The sequence below is a fragment of the Chaetodon trifascialis genome, chromosome 13 (assembly GCF_039877785.1).
Source record: "Chaetodon trifascialis isolate fChaTrf1 chromosome 13, fChaTrf1.hap1, whole genome shotgun sequence".
Classification (NCBI taxonomy): Eukaryota; Metazoa; Chordata; class Actinopteri; order Chaetodontiformes; family Chaetodontidae; genus Chaetodon; species Chaetodon trifascialis.
Window position 1 is genome coordinate 13,153,256 of NC_092068.1, and position 25,654 is coordinate 13,178,909.

Below are 25,654 nucleotides of genomic sequence, written 5' to 3' on the forward strand. Positions count from 1 at the left end.
AATTAATTTTCATTTTGAACAAAATGAAGCACATTTGGGTTTTGTGTTCCAAGAGAGACAAGAGGAGTACAGGTGAAGTCACTCACCTCAGCTCACAGGCTCTGGTACATGGTTTGGTAATTTGCAGTGGAATTTTCTAATTTCCTTTCCTGCACAATAATTTCACTAATACTAATTTTTTATGTAGGAGCAAATGATAGCAGATCATGTCAATGAGATTGATGTTTTGTTTTCTGTATATTTTGTATGATGCCCTGTGTAATGCCACATTATATTGCCCAGGAGCAGTGCACTTAGTTTAATGTGAGTTGGTGTGTGGATAAACCACTGCTGTACTTTGAATATAGTTGTTAGTCATTAATGGGTTAAAATGTCCATCATGAGTTTGACAATGCAATTGGAGAGCAATTCGAAAGTGGCGGACTACTCATTTAATGTCCAAGACTCCAGTTCGTTGTCAGCTCAACATGCAAAAAAAGAAGTATAAGAATATACCAAAGATAAGTTTGCTCGGTAGGAAAGATGGTCTGAAGTTACAATCCTGCTACAAACATGGCTGATTCAAGCCAGCTGGTGTGCACTATTGCTTCTCTCTGCTGGCCCTCCAGGAAAACTCCCACTGCTCCAATGGCCAGTCCACCCCTGCTGATGTGACATTATGCTTCAGTAACCAAACTAAACTCAAAGTGATGCAGCAGGCAGGACCAAAGAGTCTCCCACAATGCCACATGTGTAGTTAAATGGCTTACACTGTTGGTAGCAGCTGAAATTTAAGTATGTACCAGAGCCTGTGAGCTGAGGTGAGTGACTTCACTTGTACTCCACTTGTCTCTCTTGGAAAACAAAAACCCAAATGTACTTTATTTTCTGCAAAATGAAAATTAATTTTAATGTGGCTTCATCCCAGCGATGTCTGAACATTCATGTCGTACCCACTGACTATATAAAACATGGACGTAGTCTGTGACATACGTTTCTGAACACCCACCGTGAAGCTCAGCGACCGTCGCTTTCTCCTTCAAGGTCTTGGCTAATCCAAAAATGGGCAAAGAGGTGGAGCTGAGGCCAAATGAAGTCCGGTAGCTGTCACTCAAAGCAGCCATGCCCATAATTATGCATAACTTTAAATCTTAATACCATTTAACCTTGTGAGTTCTCCAACAATTTGTCTCCGGTACAGTTTTCATGAACGAGCTGTAAACTTCCGTAAAGTTGGCCTTTTTAATTGGGGGTCTATGGGGATTAACTCACTTTTGGAGCCAGCCTCAAGTGGCCATTTGAGGAACTGCAGTTTTTGGCACTTTCGTGTTGGCCTCATTTGCCGCTTACTCTTACCCCTATGATTTAACAAAACCTGCCCACTGAGCTTACATTAAATTCAATGTATGAAATTATTAAAAGATCACATGAACAAGCAGGGTGGCCATTTCCAGTTGGATTCATATGCATAATTCGTGCATGTTCTTCATTTAGTTCTGAGCAGAAGACGTGCAGTTTGGCTGACTGTAAGACAAAGCTTGTCTTAATGAAAGCCCTCAGATCTGCCATGAAGCAAAATCTGACTGCAGGAATGCCGTCAGTGCTGTCAGCTCAGAGTCGTGCACCCCGGAAAAGAGAAAAAACAGTGCACTACTGTGTATATGCAGGCTGAGGGTGAGAGGCACTGGAGAAGGACAGGCGATCCTGCTCTCAGCTGCATGAGCTCATGGCCTTCATCTCGGGCCAAACCGCGGTGGGGAGCATTTTGGCACAGAGAGGGTGACACAGATGCTTGAAAGACATAATAGTAATTTGTTTTTGCATAAAGTCAAATGTAAAGTCAAACCAAAAAAAGCGTCCTATTAAAACTGACACAGGCCTATTTAAATTTTACCTAGTTGATCCATATGATCCGAAAGAATGAGCCTGAGCACCAGCAGTGAAGACTGGCCTGCAGTTGCAGAGACAAGCATGTTCATCTGTTTCATATCTTCAGCCAAGATCCATACTGTAGAGGTGTTCTTAACAATGGAAATGTGGTGCACAATTTGTGCCGAGTGAACTTTGAAAGAACCCATCATGTGAAAGATTCTAATGCATTTTTTCTCTATTGTGCATTACTAGTGGATCTAGTCTCTAATAGCGCACAATTTATAGATAAATGCAAATTTCATCATACTATGGACCACTTATGCTTTGCTGCAGTCAGGACGTGGTTAGTGGCACTGAATCTTCTCAGTATTTAACACCAAGGCAAGGTCATGAAACAGCATGATAAAGTCCAAATAATGATTAATAAATGTCAAATTTAGTATCAAATACAGAATCCAGTCCAGATCTACACCCAGCTGAGTACTTCTGTTAAGACCTGGAATGAGCTCCTCATGCTGAAAAACATGCATACACAGTACAAAATGTAACAAACATCATATTAAGATGCAGATTAACAGCTGCTGCAGCTGTGCGGCTGCCTCTATGCTTTTGCTCTAACTGGCTTGATGTGCTTTGGATAAGAACAGCTTTCAGGAGGCTCTAGTGCAGGACAACATGCACTATGAGGATTTTTTTCAGAGTGTCTTCACTTTAAAAAATATTTAGGATGACCTTTAGGATCAAATTTACCATTGGTCCTATTGCAAACTACATCCTTCAAACAACTTCCATACGTCTCCTTTCTGACTGCTTTTAAAAAGTTTTCATATATTGTGGCTTTTAACACTATTGGAACCATTTGTGTGTGTCTGCATATTGACACATTGACAAATATTCTGCAGTGTGAGTGCATGGTTGTTAAACCTTCTGTCCCTGCATGTTGAGGGTGAATTGTACACCTGCTGCATACAAGATGCATCATACTTCAGTTCCGACCGTCCAGCACTCTGGACACGACACCTTGTGAGAGTGTTTTTCAGAAATATGCCGTGCTCCACATATGAGAGGGTTACTTTGCGAGGCGGCTGCATTCAGGAAACTATCTGTCTCATCGGGTTAACTAGAGGGTGGGCAGGTAGACGCTTTGAGTCCTTTGCATCAGCTGATCTAACACGAGATACATTTCAACACACATTTTGTTTGCTCTTGGAAATTGCATGCGGCTCTTTTGCATCACGACGTGCTATAAATCTGCTCAGTTTCTGAATTTGCTGCATGTTACCAATGAATCCTTAGCTTTTCCCTCCAAAGAAGCCAAGGCATCTCTTCACTTATGTCCATCCTACGCTTGATAATAGAGATCTCATTATAGTGATATTAATAGAATGGATCAAATAGTCCCTGTAGCTACCTTGAGTTCACCTAAAATGCACTATGGTTGAGAACATAAAAATCTAAGAGATATGTCCACAAGATTTACTCCAAAACTGAGATTTATTGTCTTTGGTTGTTTATTTCTTTAATCATAATTCTTTTCTGTTGGAGAAAATGTTTTTAAAATCACTCGAAGCTTCAGTGTCTCAGAGGAGATCTGCCTTGACAACATCTCTTTTAATTAAAGATAAAATCCACCTAGATTTATTATCCACAACTTTCCTAATTTGTATGTGTATTTTTGCCAGAAAAATATCTAAAGATATTGAAGTATGTCTTTCATAAGTGGACTTGTAGCCAACGGACTCGTGTCAGTTAAGTATGCGAGGAAATCGGTCAACGCAGAGCCAGCGCAGAGACAAGTGGCAGCCATGCTTCATGTGCTCACCCCTTAAAATCTCTGTGAAGGGCATCATGTACAAGGTCATGCATGGTCAGAATTAATCTCAGTGAGCAAACAGTCTGACCCGCGGATCCTCAGCATGGTTTATCTCTGTATTCTCATGTTAACGCCTCTGTCAACAGTCTACTTTTACAAGCTGTGGCATATTTGTTGTGCTTTGGATGAGCTGCCAGCTTTCAAATTAAAAGCTGTGCCAGTCTCCTTCAAACCAGCACAGCACTGTGGGCCTTATTAATTCATTAACAAGAGAGGCACATGTGTGCTATGTGTCAGATATTTAGGAAGTCGACCATGAGGATGTTTTTTTCTTCTTCTTCAGTGGCAGGTGTGTGTCAAAATCTGTTCATCGACACACATTCTGTAGATGAAGAGCTGTGACAACGTAACATCCACTGTATGTTACCCTGCTCCCTTTTTCTATGAGGAAATGATGCAGTTTGGTGATACAGGTACAAGGTAGGCAAATATGCAGTTGTTGGGGCATTGTGGTGGACTGGTGGTTAAGATGCATAACACGTACACTGTACTCTGATCAGCATGTGCCTGGTTCTGTTCCTGCTGGGGACCTTTGTTGCATGTCGTTTCTCCTTTCTCTCCCATCATTTCCTGTCACATATCTACAGTCCACATTTGAATAAAGACAAAATGCCCCCAAAATACTTTAGGAGATATTCAGTATTCAAAATATTCAGTGTTTCTGTGTGCCAAAATGCAGTATGTAGTGATTTTATTTATTTTGCTGCATCAGTGCCTCAATAATTTGACTTCGCTGAACCCTTTCTGTATGAGAGAATATCAAAATATCCATGTTCATAGACACAATGAACTGTATGAACCAATGTTTTCATGTCATCTAGTCACATCAAGATCTTAAAAATCCCCCCAGACATGTTTTAAGATGTAATGCTCACCAAAAAATTCTGGACAACAGAATCTATGAATATGCATATTAAAGGTGCCCTGTGGAGTTTACCTGTAAACAAACAATGTTTGTGTTTACTCTCCAAGACACATTGCGTGCATCCTTGAGGTTTAAACAAACATTTTGAGTGTATTTTCATTTTGCTGGCTTGTAGTCATCTTCCTCACTGCCTTTGTTAGCACGTACCTGTCAACAAGCAAAGCGGAGGCCCACACATAAAGACGTCGCTCCATGGCGTTAATATCAGTCAAAACCTCCACTGAGAACCTTTAACAGTCTCCTACTTCACTGAACAGTCCGCTCTCAGTTAATGTGTGCTTCAAGCTTCCACATCACCTGTGGACGTTACATATTGGATCACGACGGGCCACTGAACAGTTGCAATGTCACAAAATCGCCTCAAACTCAGATCTAACGTTCCCTCTTCAGCAGAGGGATTTGAATACAGCTTGCTAGTGTCAAAGTGCACAGATCACGCTGCACAGTGAAGGTCAAACACCTTATGTGAAGAAGAAAAAAACAATTAGCAAAAAAACAGTTTTAAAAATGCTGAACATGAGCATTTCTGCAACATTACTGAGCTATGAAAAAAGATCAAGACAATAAGTGAGTTTCACAATTTCTCATTTTTTTGCATTCACAGAGAATTAATTAAATCTAATAATAGGCTTTTGTTGAGGATATAATTACATTCAGTGTCAAAACAATGCAAATCACAGAGTGGGCTACTGTGCTGTGATATCCTCATGACGGGGGTAGGTGGGCTCATAGTTGTACCGTAATGGAAATACATAGAGCAGCATGAAAAGAGTGTCTAAAAAAAATGTGAAGGTGACACGTATTCATCAGAGTATTAGATTATACTGTATGTGTGAGCAGTAATCTAACGCGCACAGAGCCTGCACAGCCATTAGCGTTCTGTCCTCTTATCAGTACACTCTAGACTCAAATCTCATGAATCGATGTGCAGTTAATTTACTGTTTGGACTCAAGCCTGCAAAGATGTCACTCACTCCATGTTATAAAGATTATAAAGGGTTTAAGAGGAATGATTAATGCAGACGCTTCACGTGCAAACTGGCCTTTATTTATTTAAAATGTGTTCTGGATGATATAAGTGCTTTTCGGAGGGCTTTCTTCGTCTCCTTTTCGGTTTGTGACACCCAGTCTTACAGCCAGGAATGCAAAACAAAAGTTACAAAATGTGGCTGTCAAAAACATTGGCAAGGAAAGACAGCGGTTGCTGCCTGCGCTGCTTTGTCGTCGTTACAAAAACAGTTCGCCTGAGGTACCAAATCTTGTGGGTTTTGCTTATGCGTTTCTGAGAAATAAGCCCGTTTATCTGTCAGCATTGACAAGATAATGAATGCTGCTTTGTCCACTCCCTTGTCTGCTGTGTAATGATCCGTATCATGTTTGATAACGGGTTGAGAAAAATGGTTCAGAATCGCAAGATAACGATATTCCGCACAAAGTTGTCGAAACTGTCAATTACAGGCTGTGTGTGCAGAGAGGACGAGGAATATTTTTCTGTTGCTTTAAAGTGAGAAATGTTTGCTTTTTTTATTCTATTTCCCTTTCATGTCCCTCGTAACATACAGATTTGGTAAATTATTTGGATTTTTTTTTACAAATTTTCACACTATTTCCACAAACCCCTTAAGAGAAAAAATGTTTTTCCACTGTTTCTCTGTTTTAATCAGACTGCTAAAAATGAATCTACAGCTCTTTTGAGGAGTATTTATTGTCTTTTCCTGCATTTCTAATCTCTCTCCTGCATTTCATGTTCAAGCAAACCCTGAAGAAAACATTCTTCATTGGGTATTCAACGCTCATCAACGCCATGTGTTTTCCTGTGCGTGTCAAGATAATTTTTATTTGATGACATTTTGCTGCTGTTGCGAGCATCTGTTGCAGTCAGAAGACAAATGTCCTTGTTTTTTTTATGTGAGACATGCTGTATTTTGTTTCCCACAGGACTACAATGACGAGATCAGACAGGAGCAACTGCGAGAGCTCTCGCTGCTGAACGGCTCTGACGAGTCGAGCAGAGGGAGGAGTGTGCAAGGGAGGAGTGTACGACCGGCCACCACAATGTCCACCAGGTAAAAAATGAATTACGGTCATGTTCAAAAAAAGGGGCTCTGTAACTTCTAATTTGTTCTTACAACTTAAATTATTCTCTTTAAAGGAATACTTTATATACATAACATTCAAACTTGTCCCCTCCTCCACATCTGAAGCACGCTGCCAGCTATATTGTAGGAATGTTGACATTTGTCGTAATGGACACTCTGGTACTTTAGCAAGCTAACTAAGCTTACTGCCGACACCGACCTGTCCAACAAAAAACAGGCCAGCTCCATGTCGCTCTTCATCGTCATCCTCTCCCGCTGTCGTTCTGATGCTACTTACCATAGCCCAGCCCAGACACATCCGAACCACAGCAAAAAAAAGAAGAAAATAAGGAAATACAGTCAGAGGGCAGCGTCTCTGCAGATAAATTCACTGCCACACACTTCCAGTGGGTCATAGGTGATGGCTGAGAGCGATTATTGTTGTATGAGTCCATGCATTGTTAATTAGGAAAGAAAAACTGTGTAATACTGCACTTTGGTTATGTTGGGAAAGTGGCAAGAAATTGATTAAAAAAACAAATAATCAAAATTGGTGCAGCAGTGACTCTCAGGCCACCAGATCAATAGCCTGCCTGAAAAATGCCCCACACCTTTCAAACTCCACCCAAGTCAAGATAACCCAAATGACATCATCGGGGTTAGCTTCAGTTTGCGAAAACAAACTGTCATTTTGACCTGATGCAGAATCTTTATGGAAAAATCTGACAGTTATTAAGATTGTATGCACAGTTTGTTTTCCAATAATCACAAAAAAGATAAGAAAGAGAAGAGATAAGAGCCACAGAATGCCTGATACAACTGGCTGAGAAGTATTCCTCCTGATGAGTAAACGCATTTTCATGTGTAAAACCAGTGGAGTGCCCTTTAATTCAGTTACGCAATCATCAAAAAGCAGTTTTTATTCATTGCGATAGAATGAGTAATACTACACATTTCTGGATTATCTGAAAGTTTGTGTGCAGTGTTGTGAATGCCAAGTACATATTTTAATAATAGAAAAGGAAGCACCCACCTTCATGGTGAATTTTCAGATTAATTGGGTTCACTGGCAAACATTTCAATATTTCATATGAACCTGTTCTTACTTCTCTTCCTCAGGCTAATAGTTCTAAACACATTTCCTTTTTCCCAGTTATGTCTTCTTGATAACTCAAACAGTAGTTGTTTTCCATGTACCATAGCTCAGAGGGATTTCAGGACGTAGGCAGGACCAGCTACAGAAAAACTTAATGTTACATTGCGTTTGATTGGCTTAGTCATGCACGCAGCTGCTCGTGTGAAACGCCTGCCTCCCTCAGTCTCCTTTTAAGTTCATTTTTAGAGCAGAATTGTCCGTAATCTACCTGAGCCGCAGTGGTTTCTCAGGAGTAAGCAGGTACAGTTCGCCATGACAGCCTGGCCTAATTCAGGCAGCACATGTAGATGAGCTAAATCCAGCGGCAACATGGGACGCCCCCAATTTAAAGTCACCACCAGCACTTCCCTGCCCAGATTTTCTCCTTATGGCGCACCGATAAGCGATTATTGTAAATCTCCATGAAAAATATGCACCAGTAATTCCCCTTTGAGTGTCTGTATTTTTGGATCACAATGAGCTGCTACCTAGTGAAGGATGTGCCAGAGGAAGAAAGGGTATCCTAGCCCACCTACATCATGCAGCTGTTAAAATGTGAAGTTAGCAGACAATAGACAGCTTTGCGCTGCTAAATCCACCCTTCAGTCCCTGTGGTGTTCCTGTGGCTCTGCTACTGGACAGTCACACCTCCATAAAAGAAACAATCCACATTTAATTCCTCACTTCTGCCCAAGTGCTTTGGCCTTTAATATCTCTCTACTTACTGTACCTGTCTGATTACGGGTACGTCTACAAACTGTCTTCGGCAGCTTTGGGCAGATGGAGATGTGTTTTTGTGCAAACACAGGCTCGGCACTGCTCCATCGTGTTATTGAACTACGTCCCACAGGCATGTTTGCAGAGCAGGGAAAGACACAGAGTGACACTCTTCAGCCCTCTGATCATTACAAGATCTACCTCAGTGCCAGCGGAGGTTATGCTTAGCAGACTGTAACGACAACCACCAACTGAGGCAGCGTGCGCATATGCAGCGATAAGAGGGATTTAACAGATTTCTTACTGTCTTAACTCTTTTTTCCCTGAAATCACTGCCGCTTAGTCACAAATGTGACAGAGTAACGTTCTTAGGGCAAACAGATGCCATGTTTGTTCATTTGTTTGCTTTACCAGGGGCCACAGAGGCACAGGAAGGAGCGCAGCAGCACCTCGGGGGACAGCGGCAGCGACGCACAGCAAACTTCCCACGACTGTTTTAACGAGGGAGGTACAAGCTCCACGAGCCAGGGGGGCAGCAGGGAGCGCTGGGTACAGGCCCCCGCTGTTAGCCGTCACACATGAATCATACGACGACTATGTAAGTCCAATCCTCTTTGCACACACTGAGAAGTATAGCTGATAATAATTTTACTTGAACTGTGTGTAAATCAGACTTGGTTTAATCCCCTTTCATGTGATCTGGATGGGTCTTGCTTTACATGGGGAGGTGGAGTGTTCAGGGAGGTGTATTTGAAAAATTAGGGCAAATGTTTTGGTTTTTTTATTTGATTAACTTCAATTTTAAAGGCATTCGAGTCATTTTTTAATGATTTTGAATCTCTTAGGCAGCTCTTGGTTTCATCTTGGCACGGTATTAAAATCAACTTGCTTGACTTAAAAGTTGCTTTGGATAAATAATCCATCACAGTGAACACTACATCGTCTTCATCTTTTATTAGTGAGTTAGGGTATCACTCAGTGTAACGCAGCTGCATGCAGGGATCATTTCCCCTTTCTCTTTTCCCAAACTTTTCTTTTCAAGTCTCCAGCAAAAACACAGTAATTGGATCTATGTTGCTGTGCGGACTTTCGGGTAAATATTACACAATGATCATTGTTTAGCTTAGCTAACAAACTATGGCAGTTGTTTAAAGGAGTTTCCTTAGTTCTGTTCAAAAGGAAAATTAGCTCAGATTTGAGGAAGTCAAGGATGAAAGCATGCTCATGAAGTATCTTTGCTGCCTTTAAAGAGGAGTGTTTTGTCTCTTGGGTTTACTTGTCACCATCATCACTTTCGAGTTTTGCCCCAGAGCCACGAGCCAAGCATCTTTCACTGTACGGCCAGATTTTAGTTCTTTCAGTTGGCACAGGTTTGGTCATCTTAGACTGTGTTGAGGGCTGAGATGTATCAGCTTTGAGCTCTCTTTACTGTGACAAATCTCTCCGTCACTTGCTCTGACAGTTGCTATTTCTGACACCTAGAAAACAAATGACTTATTTAACAGAATTTTTATTTCCAGATTATTGCTCATTTCTTATATTTTGAGGCTTGAAAGCACATCTGAAGTTAAAGTAACTGCCTCCTGACTTTTTGATGTGGTGAAACTCTATTAAATAACTAATTAAAGCTTTAATTATATGGCCGTTTTTAAAACACACAGTTGCAAAGTGCTTCACTCACATGAAAAGATAAAAATGAATAAACAAAAAGAAATAATACAATATTAAACACAGCGCAACGAGAGACAGAACAAACAAAACCGCAAAAACAAAGCCCAGAATGGAGATTTATGAAGAGGCTTGCCTATAAAATTGCGTTTTTCGAAGCTGCTTGAATGAGTTCAAAGATTCAGCAAATCTGATAGATGGAGGAAGATGATTCTGGAGGGTTTGCTAAAACAGCAAAGGCACGATCGCCTTTTGTTTTTGCAGTTGGAGCGGGGGATGGATAAAAGATCGGAGTGGATCTGAGTGGTCCAGAAGTGGAACACAGAACGAGGAGATTAGAAATGTAACAAGGTCATGCAGAGCCTTTTAAGTAATCAACAGGATCTTGTAGTTTATTCAGAATTTTACAGGAAGCCAATGGAGGGAAGCAAGAGCAGAGGTAATGAGGAACCATCGGTTAGTTCTAGTTAATAGCCTGGCAGCTGCTTTCTGAACTAACTGTAAATGGTTTAGAGCAGCTTGACTCATGTATAGCAACTACAATAATCAAGACAGGAGAAAATGAGAGTGTGAATCAATAGTTTAAGATCTGCAGAAGACAACGCGCTTCTGATGTGTGTAATATTTCTTATCTGAAGAAAACAGGACTGGATTAGCTTAACGTGTCATATACTGATCAAAGAGGATACCAGGATTCTTAGTACATCTGATATTTGAGTGACATGTGACATTACAGCACTTTTGACCTGTCCTCAAGGCAAACCAGGATGCTTTGAGAGCCACTGTGTTCGATGACTCCATAGGACAGACGTGTTCTGGTATAATGTAAATTTAGTCACTTGTGCATTGCAAAATGTCAGACTGCCCATACAGGCTGCCTGTGCAAGCAGCTTATCACCAAAAGAGAGACCAAAAGTCAGCAATGATTTATTTTAACTTACGTACGTAAATGAACTCTCTCCGACAAACATACACTGAGTGTTGTTTTGGGCGCTATTGGCAAAAGATCTATTATGTTGTTTAGGTTTGAAAACATGTTGAAAATGTGCCTGAACCAGATGTCAGTGTTTTGAAATTGGTGTGCGTCTGCAGCTAGCAGTTAGTATTTAATTATAATTTTGTATGATGTATGTGTATGTAAATTACAAGCCCATGAAGATCTATGCTGTCAATAGCTGCATCATTAATGTGCCAAAAGAGAACACTCCACTTAGAGGTGTGAGCAACGCCTTGACCAGTGGTCTATAAAATCTTTGTTCCCATCACTTTGTGCACACAGTGCTGGGATCTATATCAAAAAATATTCAAAGCCCTTGTTAAAAGTATGCTTGTCCTCAGATCTAGGAAATTTCTCAAGGTCATTTTGAAAAGACTACACAAGGTGAGCTCTAAGTTTCATCCAAATGAAAAAAGGCAACACTTTTACTAGTCTATTTCCTCAGAGCCTTCCTGCTAAGCAAAGCCCCCATGTGTGCTGGCAATTGAAGATTGGGCTGTCTGCATGGGGAAATGCACAAGCGCAGTCTCATTACCAAACCAAATTGAGTTCTGATGTAGAGCCTGTGTATTTCTGAGGAGTAAAAAGCGAGGCATTTCTTCTCTTTGTAATTGGAGGTTGGAAAGAGGGGTGGGAGCGCAGAGACTAGGGGATTATGGAAAGATGAGTTTGTCCTGAACATTTTCTTTCCTCATATCTCACTTTGCTATTTTTTTTTTTCCACCACGTTACACAATTTTCTTTGAGCATGTTTCCAGAATGTAGCAAGACCTCTTTATACAAAGGTCCAGGTTTGTTTGTTTTTCCAATCACTGAGTATAGAAGATGCTGCACCGCATGTTGTTATTCCGTTACAAAAATCCTGCACTGGACAATCTGCTGAAACACAATAACAGATCAGCAGCTGTAGATGAGCCCTCGTTGCTGCATCCTGTGTTTGTCTTTGGGAAATTATGCACTGTAGTGTGTATGGGTATCATATAGACCAGTGATTGATGCACTCTGTCAAAGTGACAGTCTGTCTCATAAAAGTGATACCATGAGAATGCCCATAATTGCACTTAATCGAGGGTAGTATTGATTTAAAACCTCAATGGAAAGCAAGAGGAAGCTGTTAGTCATCACATATCATTGTTTGCTTTATAATTTATGAACGTAATGTTTCCTCTTTATCATTCTCCTACAAATCTCACCTTGCTGTATCCTTTACACCACCACTCGTCTTTGATTGTTTTCTTTGTTCCTCCCAGAGTGCAGTTTTTTGTTTTTTTTTGAGCAATGACTCAAGTTAGTTTTTACCATTCAGGTGTACAGAATGCAGCAATACTTCACTTTTCTAACGCTCACTGAAGTCATATAAAGCAGCCCTACGGGAGGCACAAAGAGATTTTCACTCCTAAGTGTTGTTTTGACGTTACTGTGTGAAGGCCAAACTGATTGACGTCAGGATAAGACTGCTGATGTTCTTATATTTGTCTTGTTCTCAAATCCCATTAACAAAAACAAACAATGAATCAATCATGCTAACATGTACTGTCTATGTAGCCAAAGACTGATATATCTCAGTGCTCTGTTGTTGTACAAAAACTATTGAACACACAACAAGCCGCACCGCTGCACTCAGTGGCATTTTCCTGCATTACGATGAACAGGGGCACTGTTTGTTTCAAGTCAATTCCACCACTTCTGTAAAAACTCTCTAGAGGACCAAATGTGTATTAATCCAGAGCTTGAAATAGTCCCCAAACAAAAAAAACAGTTTACCCCTGTTTGAGTAACACTTGCTAAAAACTACAGTCTAGCTGTTTCCATACACTATTTGTACACTCTTTAGCCTCTAAACTGCATGTTTGAGACATGTTTTTATGATCTATGTGGATCTGGGTTCACAGGAGAGCCACAAAGTACTTGTGATTTTTGGTTCTGGTCTGTTGGATTTCTTGACAATAAGAAGAAATAGCAGAATGTCAGCCTCATGCTGGAAAGGTGACAAACCACTTGACTAGAAAATTACATTAACATTTAAGTAAAATTACTGAGTGGTAAGAATCAGGTAAATTCGGTTTTATTACAAGCACACTGATTGATAAACACTTTATAGTTAATGTTTAACTGCATACTTAACAGTCATTGTTTACATGAACAAAAAAGAGGTTTTTATTACTCCATAATTCAGGGAGAATATCTTCCTACATATATTTATGTAAACACTAGTAGTTAATGTCAATATGTATTTTCAGGAAACAAATTTGCTCTTCTTTGTATTAAAAACCAAAATGGTCTTATGTATATTAAGCTGCTATATGTACACTGTTTTTTTGGGTTTTTTTTATCAATATACTGTGCACAGATTGTCCTCGTCAAATAAAATAATGAAAGAAACATCAGAGACTATGACACATTTATCAGTCCTGGTTTCCTGCATCACAACATTCTGGAGTTGCATTGTCCCTCATCTTCTTATGCACAGTCAACACAACAAGTTATTAACATTGCTGCACAATCTCCTGCCAGAAACCAATTTGCATAGGATTGCTTATTCATAACAGCATATACATACACTGTGTAGTAAAGCATGCATCCTGTAGTTTGCAGTCATTGTGATAAGTGAATGAATGACAGACTATTGTTTTCTCCTCAATTTGGGGTGAATTTTCTTTAAACAGTCTCTGTGTTTCTGCTGTGGAGCAGGTCATCATGTAACAGGGAGTCCTCTGGAGACTGTTGTGATTAATGGACTCTGTCATGCTGTCAGTGTCGTAAAACTAATACAGTGACAGTGACCATTATTGTACCTCTTAAAGGATAGCAATGATTCAAAAGTGAAGTGGATTGCAGTGCTTTGCCATGGAGGGAGTTTGGGGGGGTTTCAGTCTCTACAAATTTAGGTATGACCTCCCTGGAATGAACTGCAAATATTTTTATCAGGTGAAATCAGCATTGTTGCATTAGTTTCATTATTCTGGGTTTATACAGTCTTGTAATAGATTCATCACATCTTGTCATATGAAATCCCCCTAATCCAGAGATTGATGACTGTCAGCCTTTCAGTTTTGAAGAAATATGTTAACATAATGCAGAAGAAGTGCCACCAAATCATCTGCAGTGTGTCAGGTAGTATCTCTTTCTCACACAGTGATGTGCCAGTCAGCCTTTGGCATAGCTTCAGATAAATTAAGTGATTCAGTAAGCCATAAAGGATGAATTGATCATTTGGTCAATTTACCCAGAAATGTTAGTGTGAGCCTTTAAGGTGAAGCATTCCTTACTTCTTTATCAAGACCATTTGATCATCAAAAACCTAATTATATACATAATGTATTCATAAATACATGGTGGTCAACACTCTCAACAATCATTAGGTGAAGGTAAAGTAATGTACCTTAAGAAGTTAGTAGGTACATTTTGATACACACATTTAGGGGCAAGCATAATTAAAAATGAAAACAGTAAATGAAGTTACTTTATTTGCCATTTTCTCCATATAAAGAAATTAAGCATTTAGCCACCCACCTGCATTAAGCTGCAAACTGAATCTCCCATCTGTACAATACAGTGAAAGTGCTTAAAAAAGCAGATCTGTTATCCAGTCAAAAATGTCTGTTTTCCAGTGATACGTTATCTCCGAGTTCAGCAATCAGTCATTGTCCTCTCGTGTGAAATTGTCTTAATAATTGTCTCACAGTTGTACCAGAGAACATTTTCTGGACAGTATGTACGGTGTGTGATCTGACTATGATGCACTCGTGAAAAGTTTATTTTATGGTTTCCATATAGAGCACAGCTGGGATAGGTACATCAGTATGTGAGTGTTTGTAGGTTTCTTAAGCTGTGTGCAGGCAGTTTGTGCTCAGTGTGAATCATGAGATTGTTAAATGTACCACAGAAACATCTTCCACAAAGCAGCCCTTGTGTGATCTGATCTGTGGCAACAGTACTCGCACTGTTTTTGTTGCATTTATATTTTATGGTTTCCAATATTAAGAGAGTCCATATTTCAGCCTGATTCTTGAGAAGCTTTAAAGTGAAGTCACTAACTGAGATATGTGATTTTAGCTGTTGTGCTGAGTTGCACTTGAGTAGATTAAGTTGCTGCTAAAATGACCCCTAATAACCACGATTTTGTGACTTTTAAACAAGCATTAATAAATGAATGTTATTAATGCCCTAGAAAGAGCAGCAGGGAGACATTTCACTGTAATCAGTGTAAATTCCTCCATGTGAGAAGTGCAAAGGGAGAGCAGAGAGATATTAAAGATGTGACTGATGGAATTTTGCATAGACTGGGACCATGGCCTCAGTTTAATGTTAAAGATCAAATCCCAGGATCAAATCTTATCTTTTCATGCCAGAGCTGATGATAGAAGAGAGGAATATGAGAGCGATACAGGATTCTGTCCCTGACAGCAGACCATGAATTGTACAAATTGCGGGTAAAAATTGAAAGGCATAGCTTGGTTTTTAAACCTGAGCCCTGCAACCATACCGAGGCAGTGCAGGAAATGCCATAATGTGATTAAACACAGAGCTTTGGGAGGCTTTGAAGAAAAAAAGTCTAATCTATCTACTGTGCAAAAAGCAAAAGGACACCCTTTTGAAATGGGGAAAAATTCTCCCCATATCATCTATTTCATGAACATAAAAGATGCGTGAGATTCGTGAGGTTCTATGTATTTCTTGAAGGAGAGCAGTTTCTCAGGCCACCTTTGTGCACATCTGCTGTAATTGCTTTGTAACAATAGGTTCAGATACACTGCTGAGTTCACATTTGTTAGATTAATTATGGAAATTCTCCATGCAGAACCCTCCTGTTTATTAAAACAGATGTATGACACACACTTCCTCTCGATTATTTAATAGAATTAAAAACTCAGGTAGAATGCACAATGACCTTAAACATAGCAGACAGATGCAGTCACATCTAATGCTAAATCACACAAGCAAGACTGTCTGATTTGTTTATTTTGTTCTTGAGCCTCAGTTCAGCCAGTATGACAAACACAGATATTTCTTAATGTCACTGTTCTTGAAACTAATCAAGGCTCAGTCTCATCATAATTATGTTGTGGCATTTGCCCTTTTCTCAGATTTAACCATGACAAAGTTTGAGTAAATATGTTTATAAGTAAGCCCATACTTTGGATGTATTACTGCCAGCAAAAGGTGCATGCTGATTGAATTTGCACAGGTAGAAAGCAGTGAAAAGCAGCATTTATTCGCTGAGACAAAAGGCTGCAAATCTCATTTTCCTCCCCATTCTGCTCTGTGGAGAGGCATTCACAGGCAGAAGATCAGTCACTGTCGGGGGACATACAGGTTGTCAATTGATAATGAAGCACAGTGCTAAGGGCCTTTAGGTTCTCGCTGTCCTAATTACACTGAGCGAGGACTCTCCACCCTTGTGTTAACATTTGATTTATTTCCTCTGCCTTGTTAGAAAGGACCAGTGTTAATTGTTTTCACAGATGAGTGTCAAAGTCGAAGAATCAAGCCTCATTAATTAGGGGTTGGACTATTTACATGTTGTGTCTTGTCAAATGTCATTGAAGGTTGTGTTGTGGGTCAAACTAACACTGAGGTCAGCAGAGATAAGTCAGAGGGATGAACATTTTGTTTGGTTTTCATTATTAAATTTGCTGCATTGTCTCTACATAACATATACCTGTATTGTCCCCAATGAAGACTTCAACAAATAAATGACTAAATATATGTATTTGTAGAAATCCAGTCATCTAGAACTATATATGCAATCCTAAACCAAGGTACACCACTAGTTTTTTCCAGGGCTTTCAACCACATCTCAATGTCGTTCTCATCAAACGTTTCATCACTGTAATTTGTCACCACACATTTACAAATCACATTTCAGAAATTGATGATAAACCAAAGGTGCCGCTTCAAGTCTCGCAGTCATGCAACATTTATTAGCACTAATATGCTAAAGTGCTGCTGCAGGCAGCTTAACATTTAACCACTTGAAATTAGTGCCAGTCTTTGAAGCAATGAGTCTTTTACTTCACACAGAACTTAAGAAAAACAGGCTGCCGCAAGCATAAGCTAGCTAATGAACTCTAACTCTATAAAAGTTTCAAATCTCCAGAAATGCTCATTGGCTTTGGACCAAACATTACGTCCTTCTGTTAGCCCACTGTCGGCGTAAGATAGTTAGCCAGTTTAAGATGGTTAGCCAGGCATGCTAACATTTGCATCTTACGTTAGAGCTGATAAACACACAGTTTAATAAATCCTTTTTGTTTTTGTATTTTTGGTTTTAGACAGTTGATAAAAAGAGAAACCATGTCAGCCTATAGAGTAACAGTCTTTCTACAGCTCCATGAACGGTTACAACATGTGAAGAAATCTGCAGCCTGGCAGAGCCGCTGTGCCTTGTTACGACTGACTGAACAATCGCTGCTCAGGGGAGGGGATTAGCAAATGGTCAATTAACCTTCACTTCCATTTATTTATAGTATTTTACCAAAAGTTAATTCCACAGATCTAATGACAGCGTTTAGGTTTTATAATAAAACTCAGTAGTGTGACCCAAAGCCTCAGTCAGGAGAAAATCGGGAAAAGCATTTCTTTAGAAACCATATTTTCAAAAGTAGCATTAGAAAGTGTGAAGAGCAGCATGACACTGAGATAACTTTATCAATGGTTTCTTTCCTCATGGTGAGCTGAGCGCACACACATCTGTCCAGTAGATAAACAGCTACACACAGCGTGCTGGGCTATGATGTGTTCAACTGAATTCACTCTCTATCATTTATTTACTTATTTACTTTCAATATGTAATGCGTTAAGAACTACACTGACATTCTTATATAGCATGTTCTTGCAGTTCATTGGTAAAAAAAAATTCACCCTTTTAATGAATATACTGTAAAAAGTCAAAGTTTTACATGGCTTCTCATAAGTGAAGGCTTATTTTTCTAATACATTTGACCGAAATTAATCCACTGATTGCTTTACATTTATGGTCCAGTGTGGAGCGATTTGTCATGTGGGATTGCTAACAAAACAGTCAATTACTGAGATAGGCGGGTCTCTGACTCTGCCTTTGTGGGGAAAGACTCAAGCAAGAAAAGGAGAAGTATTGGATCCCCTGAACAACTTAATCCCTGACATAATCCCTAACTTTAATTTAGTCAAATTCATGTTCACAAAAATAAAACCACACAGGAACCAGAACTGTTTGAATCAGCATTACCCGTCAGGAGAGGGAGAGTGTGCACAAGTGCCTTAAATGTAATTTCTTTTGTGTTGCTGCACTCGATGCCTTTCGCACTGATGTGTCTGCTTTTGTGCCACAAAGCATTACCAAAAGCAGCCACACCTAAAGCAAGATGATATTACTTTATTGTTACAGGCAGACATGGGGGAATAATGTGCTGAGAGCGCGTCTGGCATAAACCAGCTTCATTGAAGCTTTCAACACATTTTATTCTGCTGATTTAGAATACAATCGATCTCTCTGAACACTGAACACGTGTATGTGTCATGGCAGAGTTTGATTTGAAAAAGCAACCTTGGAAAGGATTAGAAGAGATCAGATCATGATGAAACAAAAACGTAAGCACTTTAGACTCCACAAAATCTTTAAATGAGCAAGATCCAACAATTACAACAGCAGACAATAGCTCGGTTCACTGTTCTGCACACTTTGGCCTTATTCCAGTAGAGGTGTTATTCAGGTTAAGCTGTTTGCATGAACCCTTGGCCCCCTGAGAATGATTATCCCTGCTGTCATGAATAAACCATTTAACAGAATATTATGTGAAGTACTTTCCTCACAGTCCACACAAGGGTGTTGGTTTGGTTTCAAGAGTGGGGAGGACCCAGTGGGTTTTGCGGTTTCATTTATATACATTTATGTCAATCTAGCAAATTCTGATGGAATTGGTGATTTCCATAATAATGGGAGCAGGATGAAAATTAGATTTTAGAATCGTTGCATAATTTGCTGCTTTATAATTGAACTAACCAATAACAACTTTTAGTTTTCTTGAAAGAAATCAGTTTACAGTCCCCAAAAAAAAGACAGGAAAGCCAGAGAGTGTCCTGAGAGGCAAAACCCAGGGCAAAGAGTCTCCAAGCACTCTGCTATGCTCCTAAAGCTTAATTGCTTCAAGTGCACGGTCATAATTGAAAGCAACTGATGAGAGTTTTACCATTTTGGTCAACGCCTCTCTTCTCTCATCTGGGTCTTTGTCGGCTGGACTGGATATTTTAATGTTTACAGAGATTTTAAGAGGGAGTCAATTGAAACTGTAAATGTGAGCTGGACAAAAATAGGATTTTGAAAAGTGAAGCGGACATGCAATATCTCCAGTGGAAATTACAACCTTGAGCCCTCCAGCAATGAAAAGATGAAAAGGTGCAGCGACCCTCTCAGTTTCTTAGCACATGGGCAAGAACTGATGATGGTGAATTGATGATATTATGTGAACGTTGGGTGGTTCATGAAAGGAGTGAGCTGTCTTCATGCCACAGTAACCAGTTTAATATTGGAATATGTTCCCTTTGACTGGGAAGCTTCTGGGAAGTGAAGAAGTGCTTTCTTCTGTAATATCTACTTGAACTGTTCCGAACCAAACCTAATTACTTACTTGCATAACTGGGTTGGGTCCTATGTGGATGTAAACAGTCGCTAACTGGATTAACAGACCGGGGAGGGAAATGGTCTGAAGCGCAACTCACAGATTAGCTCTAGGATTAGCCTTTACACTGCAGACATTTCAAAAGTGTATGTTGATATCTTGCTGTCAGTTATGTAACTACATCATTGTGAAGTGATACTGTCCAGAATGATCCTTCCCCTAAATGTTATATATACAAAAGAGAGTAATGTATAGGTGTTTTACCTGCTTTTCAGTCACACAGATTAGGGCCTTTTATTTATTTTTATGTGGTTACCAGCACTTACAGGTGGCCATGTTGGAGGAGAGACATTCTGCAAAGCATTCACACAGCTGTGCATAAATTTAGGAAGTCTGTACTGTGTTGCATGCTGTTTATCCATTGTTATTGACCATGACTGTACTTGAACTTGATGGCTATTTGTGCTTGTTTCTCGAGTAGCTACTTATCAATAGCTGAGATCCATATTGCAGTTTAAGGTGTCCATTAGGCTGCACTAGTGAGATGTGTTCCCCTGCAAACCTTAATCAATAATCTCTGCTGGACATACATTTTTCCTGTTTCCTCTCCTGTTATGGACACAAAGTCATGGGCCTTGCCTGTGGAGTATTGATATGTTTTTATATTAATCTCTAAGCAGTTTGAATGGGCGGAGATGATGAGACAAGTCGACCTTAATGTTTACTGCGTGTTTCCTCACAGGGCTACGATGACGGGTATGGTGGAGAATATGATGACGAGAGTTACGAAGCCTATGAGGATAACTACAGCAATCAGTCAAAGAGGTGAGGCTCACACACACAAACACATAAAGGGTGCATAAATAAACAAACAAGCTTTTTTTCCACTCACCATCTGTCGACTGTTAACTTAATACAGGATGCAAATCCTTGCTGTACGTTTCAGCACTATGTTCATTAAGAAGTTAAGAACTCCACTAAAATGACTCTGCCTGAGCCATGATTTAATATGTGTGATTTGATAAAAGATAAGTCTGGTGATTTTTCTTATCGTCCGCAAATCCCATGAAAAGACCAAAACTAACAATGAACAGATCCTAATAAGAAGTGGATCTAAAGCCTGATATATCCAGTTTCTCTGTACCACTCAAGTTAATCCCACATACACCATCTTGCTGCCGTAAACACTCACTGGAGCACCAAATGTGTATTGATCCACAGCTGAAAATGGTCCCCAACAAAATGCATGATTTGCTCCTGTTTGAGGAACATTTGGTAAAAATGACATTGCCCATATCTTTTAGAAAATGAGTCAGTTTGTGATGAGAGAATAGATTTTTGTGTGACTTGTTGTTAAAGCTCTTTGTGTTCAGGAGGAACCAACGGGCTTGGGACTGAGTGGCACAGTGTGGAGAACTTTGAAAGTACTGAAAGGCGGAATAACACATTGTTGGTTTTGTTCATGGTATTTGACGATAATAAGAACTATGTAGAATAATGCCAACCTTCTGCATATTTTAAATATATTTCCTCCACAAAGCATTTCTTTGTCTGTCTTTATTTTACAGCTTGTTCTTCATTTTGACTGATGTTTCCTTTCTGTCTGATTTAGCATTTCAGAATATTATGAGTACGGGCATGGAACCAGTGATGAATCCTACAACAGCTATGGTAAGTACAGCTTATTTTGGGCTTAGCAGAACTTTGTTTTTGTGAGCCGATCATCATTGATCCAAATATCAGTCACACTCTTTTTCATGTCTCATCCCTTCTGTCCCCACTGTAATCGTCTGTAGTGTATTAGAGCTGAAAAAATCCACTGAAAATTATTTGGCAACTTGACAGTTGATAAATCATTCAAATCCTTTTTCAAGCAAAAATACCAAACATTGTCTGGTTCTGGCATCGCAGCTGTGAGAATTTGCGTTGCTTTGCGTTGCACTTGGGTTGTTGGTCAGACAGACAAGCAATCTGAAGGCGAGCATCTGAAGTGAGCTTAAGGCAATTGTTTGGGGGTTTTTTGTTTAGGCTTTTGTTTTTTCCGCTCTTTTTTGACATTTATGGACCATTTATGTGAAAATAATTGGTAGGTTTTTTCAAAATGAAAATAATTGTTAGTTACAGCTCAACACTGTATGAAAGTCAAGCATTTTAAAATATCTAGTAGCAACAATACAGTTACTGCTGCAGCCATTTCCTGTCGCAGCAGCATTCAGTGTGTGATAACAATCCCTCTGCTGAAACGTTTCCCAGTTTTATCCTTGTACCTGACTATTAAGACAGTCACATTTCACCAGCGATGTCCCTCTGTTGTTAAAGGTAATTGCTCAAATATGTGGACACAATGCAGGATTTTAAAAACATTTTTTTTAAGAAACATCCATGAATCTTAATTGAATTCATTCCTGTCAAGGAAGAAGTCTTGGCCACAAACACCTGGATGCTGCTTCTCTGATATTTAAAAGATGTTTTACAGCAGAGAAACAAAGGAAAAGCCTTGTGATTCCAGCCCACTTCTAATCATCCTCACCCAGGGAGCCACTCCTGCATGCATCACACCTCCTACCTTCCTGGCTACAAGGTGTATTTGACTAGAACAGTAAATGTGCCAGTGGAAGCTCAGGGGACTCACCAGTGCCCGTTGTAAAGGTGGAGTGTTTTGCCTTTTGGATATGTGCCTTCATTGGCTCATTCCAGAAAAGCTGTTACTATCAGCTGAGTAACTTCTGCTGTGCGCACACACACACAAAAAAATCTTGTATCTCCAGAGCACCAACTGTTTAGGAAACTGCTTTGTTTTACAAGCTTTCATGAGCAAAAGCATTTCCCCCAAACCATCAATTAAACCATGTAAAGCGTCAATTAAGGCAAAAAATGTTAAAATCGCCAAAAGTAGAATTACAAGGTTGTCACATGACGGCGGCGGTAAGCTGGTTGCCACAGCAGGTTTGCAGGCTCATTCATTTTCAGCACAATGAATTGTGCACTGGGGTGTTGAGGTCGGACCAAACCAAAACCAAGGGGGCAATGATTTGATTTTCTGCTCCATAAACACTTTCTTATTTGGAAGCAGAGCAATGTGCTATGCAGCAGCAGCGGTGGCCATCTTTATGTAATTTGGCGCTATGGAAGGAGCTGCTGACAGTCAGATCTCAGTATTGGTCCAACTGAGGGCAAAGAGCTTATGAAATTAATTTTCTGTGGCGAGATGCTTCTACAGCACCTGGGACAGAATTCGCTCGCATGAAGTTTTTTGTGTTTGGTTAAATGGATTGTGAGAGGATCGTGTACGATACCTGAGCACATGACCCTTCCAGCACAGTGAATGTAGCAGCTTTCTACAACCTGTGTTTGACTGTCTTTTGCAGAGGAGGAGTGGGTGACCACCCGTCCCAGTCTCAAAGCCCCAGTTTTACGGCTGACAAGAGGGGGCTACAGAAAACATCCCTATGGTAGATACTGAAGGTGCTCCAGATATGTGACCTCCAATTTCAAACTATTTCTATATTTTATAAATTCCTCATAAAATGTTGTAACATTTGCTTTTTTTTTTCTTTTTTTTTGTTATTCGTCTCCTTCAGAAATTGAAATAAAGCATAACCCCATAAAGCAGATATATCCACAAACTTTAACATCATTGCAGTTTTCAGATTTCTTTTTTATTCATAAAGGACAGAGAGGAAATGAAAAGAGACACTCATCCATGTACAGGACAGTTGTTCTTAAAATTGGCTGTTTAGATGCCTTTCATTGCACCTCTATACCCCCCAAAAACAGTTTTTTCAGTTTTGACGCTAAACTGCTGATTGTTTCTCGTAAGTTACATCTCATATTTTGACAAATTAGTTTCCATTTATTGCCTTTAATGCAGTCATTATCAAGGTTTACTGTATCAGATTAGGCAAACACAGAGTCAGCTTTTCTTGCCATTGGACACCGACCAATCACAGCTGTGCTCTGTCACAACTCTCTTGAAGTGCATGCTGTAGGTGTCTTCACTGTTCCCCCTCACAGCACCAACAACATCCTTCCTCTTTTCCTTCATTATGTGTAAAGTCCTCTGTGCTGCTGTGGGTCAGCGTCATAGAACACATCGTCAAAGCTGTCAGACTGGGAAAGAGAAAACGTCTTTTTGTCAGGGCATCGCAAGACATCCCATGTCAGTTGTCTCCCACTATCACTTACTAAAAGACACATGAGACAAGCAGAAGTTTATGTTTTCTCTCATTTTAGCTGCTCATACAGTTACCTGAATACACTAGTATTTCTTTAGAGTGAAACCTTCCAAAATGACTTAACAGGCTGGAAGAGTCTTTAACCAGTCAGAGCTGCAGAGCAAATGTGATGCTGCACTTCAAATTTAGAATAATCTTTTCTCACCCTCCATCACCCTCCTCCACAGTTCACTGTCTGGTCTGACTGTGAGCTCACTCTGGTTTAAGTGGATCTTTACTGACTAATACATAAACCCTAAAACTTAATGTGAGATTCAGACCTTTTCAAGACACATTTTTTCTACACATGTTCATCATTTTTGCTCAGTAAAAATAAATACAAACGAATAAATAATGGCAGTTTTGTGGTTAATTTGTCTCTTGACTAGTGTTGGTCTGCAGAGACTTCACTTCTTGTTTGATTCCAGCTGTGGATATAACATGTTGTATGAATTGCAACAATCATTATTGTGGTAACAGACAGAGAAACATGTGCTGCTCTCAACATAAATAACCTGATAAAACTCTGTTAAAGGCAACAGATGGAAACATTTTCCAGAACTGAAGACCTGTTCAGAAATCTAAATTAAGTTTCCCCATAACTGATATATGAAACTCTGACGACTTCATGGTAAACGTTCTTGGGGTTGACACCACAGTCTAAAGTTAGACCAAGTTATATTGTGATTTTAAATGATATAAGATGTGAGATCGTAATCGTGCAAAAAAAGAAAAAAAAAAAATGTTTGGATTGAAAGCAATCAGCAATATCCAGTGTGTGATTTATAATGCGTGCTTTGTTTTGTGTGTAATCTGTATTTGTACATAAAGCATTTAATAAAAACAACATAAACCTGAACACGGTGTGTAAGACTCTCTAAATAGGTGGCGATGGAGCTATAAATTGGGATCTTTTTCTGCAGTCTGGAAACATAACTGACACCGAACTCTTTTAACATGTGCTTTCAGGTAACAGCTAACTCGCTTCATAAAGAAAGTCCGCCAACCTGTCTCCAAATGGCACATGTTTTAAATAAATTATATTCCTCCTCAATCGTCCTTGAATCTTTGATCACTTCCTTACTTAGAAACTAATACATTTCTTTTCTTAATCCATTCTCTGAAGTTTTACATCATTAAACAGACACTGATTGACTCTGAGAATGATATGGAGTTAAAAGAGGTAAGAAGTCCTCATATATTATCATAATAGTGTCTCAGATACGCTGAGCGTTTGAAGCTGGCTCGTGAAGAGTATAATGAACCATACAGGTTGTAGATATTCACCCTCTTATAGTATGTTATTGCTGAATGAAACATTGCGCTCAGTGTGCAGTGTCTTTATCTGCGACTCATCAATGTCTCTGCTAACCTCTTTCTGCATTTCTGTCATTTAACCTGAGAAAGCTGCCTATGCACTGTAACTGTCCGTGCTTTAAACATCAAAGCTGAAGTCCATTTAGCCATTTGAACTCTCTTTTGTGATTAGTACACCTGAACGCCTGGCTCTCAATAAGAGTGTAGATCACGGGACTGAAAGGAGACTAAACACTAAGCAGGTAACCCGAACAACAATAATAACAAATTTAATCATCA

The 25,654-nt window shown here is 39.6% G+C and overlaps 1 protein-coding gene across 3 annotated transcripts in view; it reads left to right on the forward strand.

The window, feature by feature from the left end:
• The window catches only part of khdrbs2 (KH domain containing, RNA binding, signal transduction associated 2), a 64,608-nt gene that overhangs the window by 33,514 nt on the left and 5,440 nt on the right, over positions 1-25,654 (forward strand). For all 3 annotated transcript variants that reach the window (XR_011603002.1, XR_011603003.1, XM_070977958.1), the window contains exons 5-9: positions 6,588-6,715; positions 8,994-9,177; positions 20,587-20,669; positions 21,457-21,515; positions 23,213-23,309. Coding sequence is in view for 1 of the 3 variants with exons in the window: in XM_070977958.1 (XP_070834059.1) it covers positions 6,588-6,715; positions 8,994-9,177; positions 20,587-20,669; positions 21,457-21,515; positions 23,213-23,307 (549 nt within the window). In the remaining 2 variants the exon portion in view is untranslated. The remainder of the gene's footprint in view (positions 1-6,587; positions 6,716-8,993; positions 9,178-20,586; positions 20,670-21,456; positions 21,516-23,212; positions 23,310-25,654) is intronic.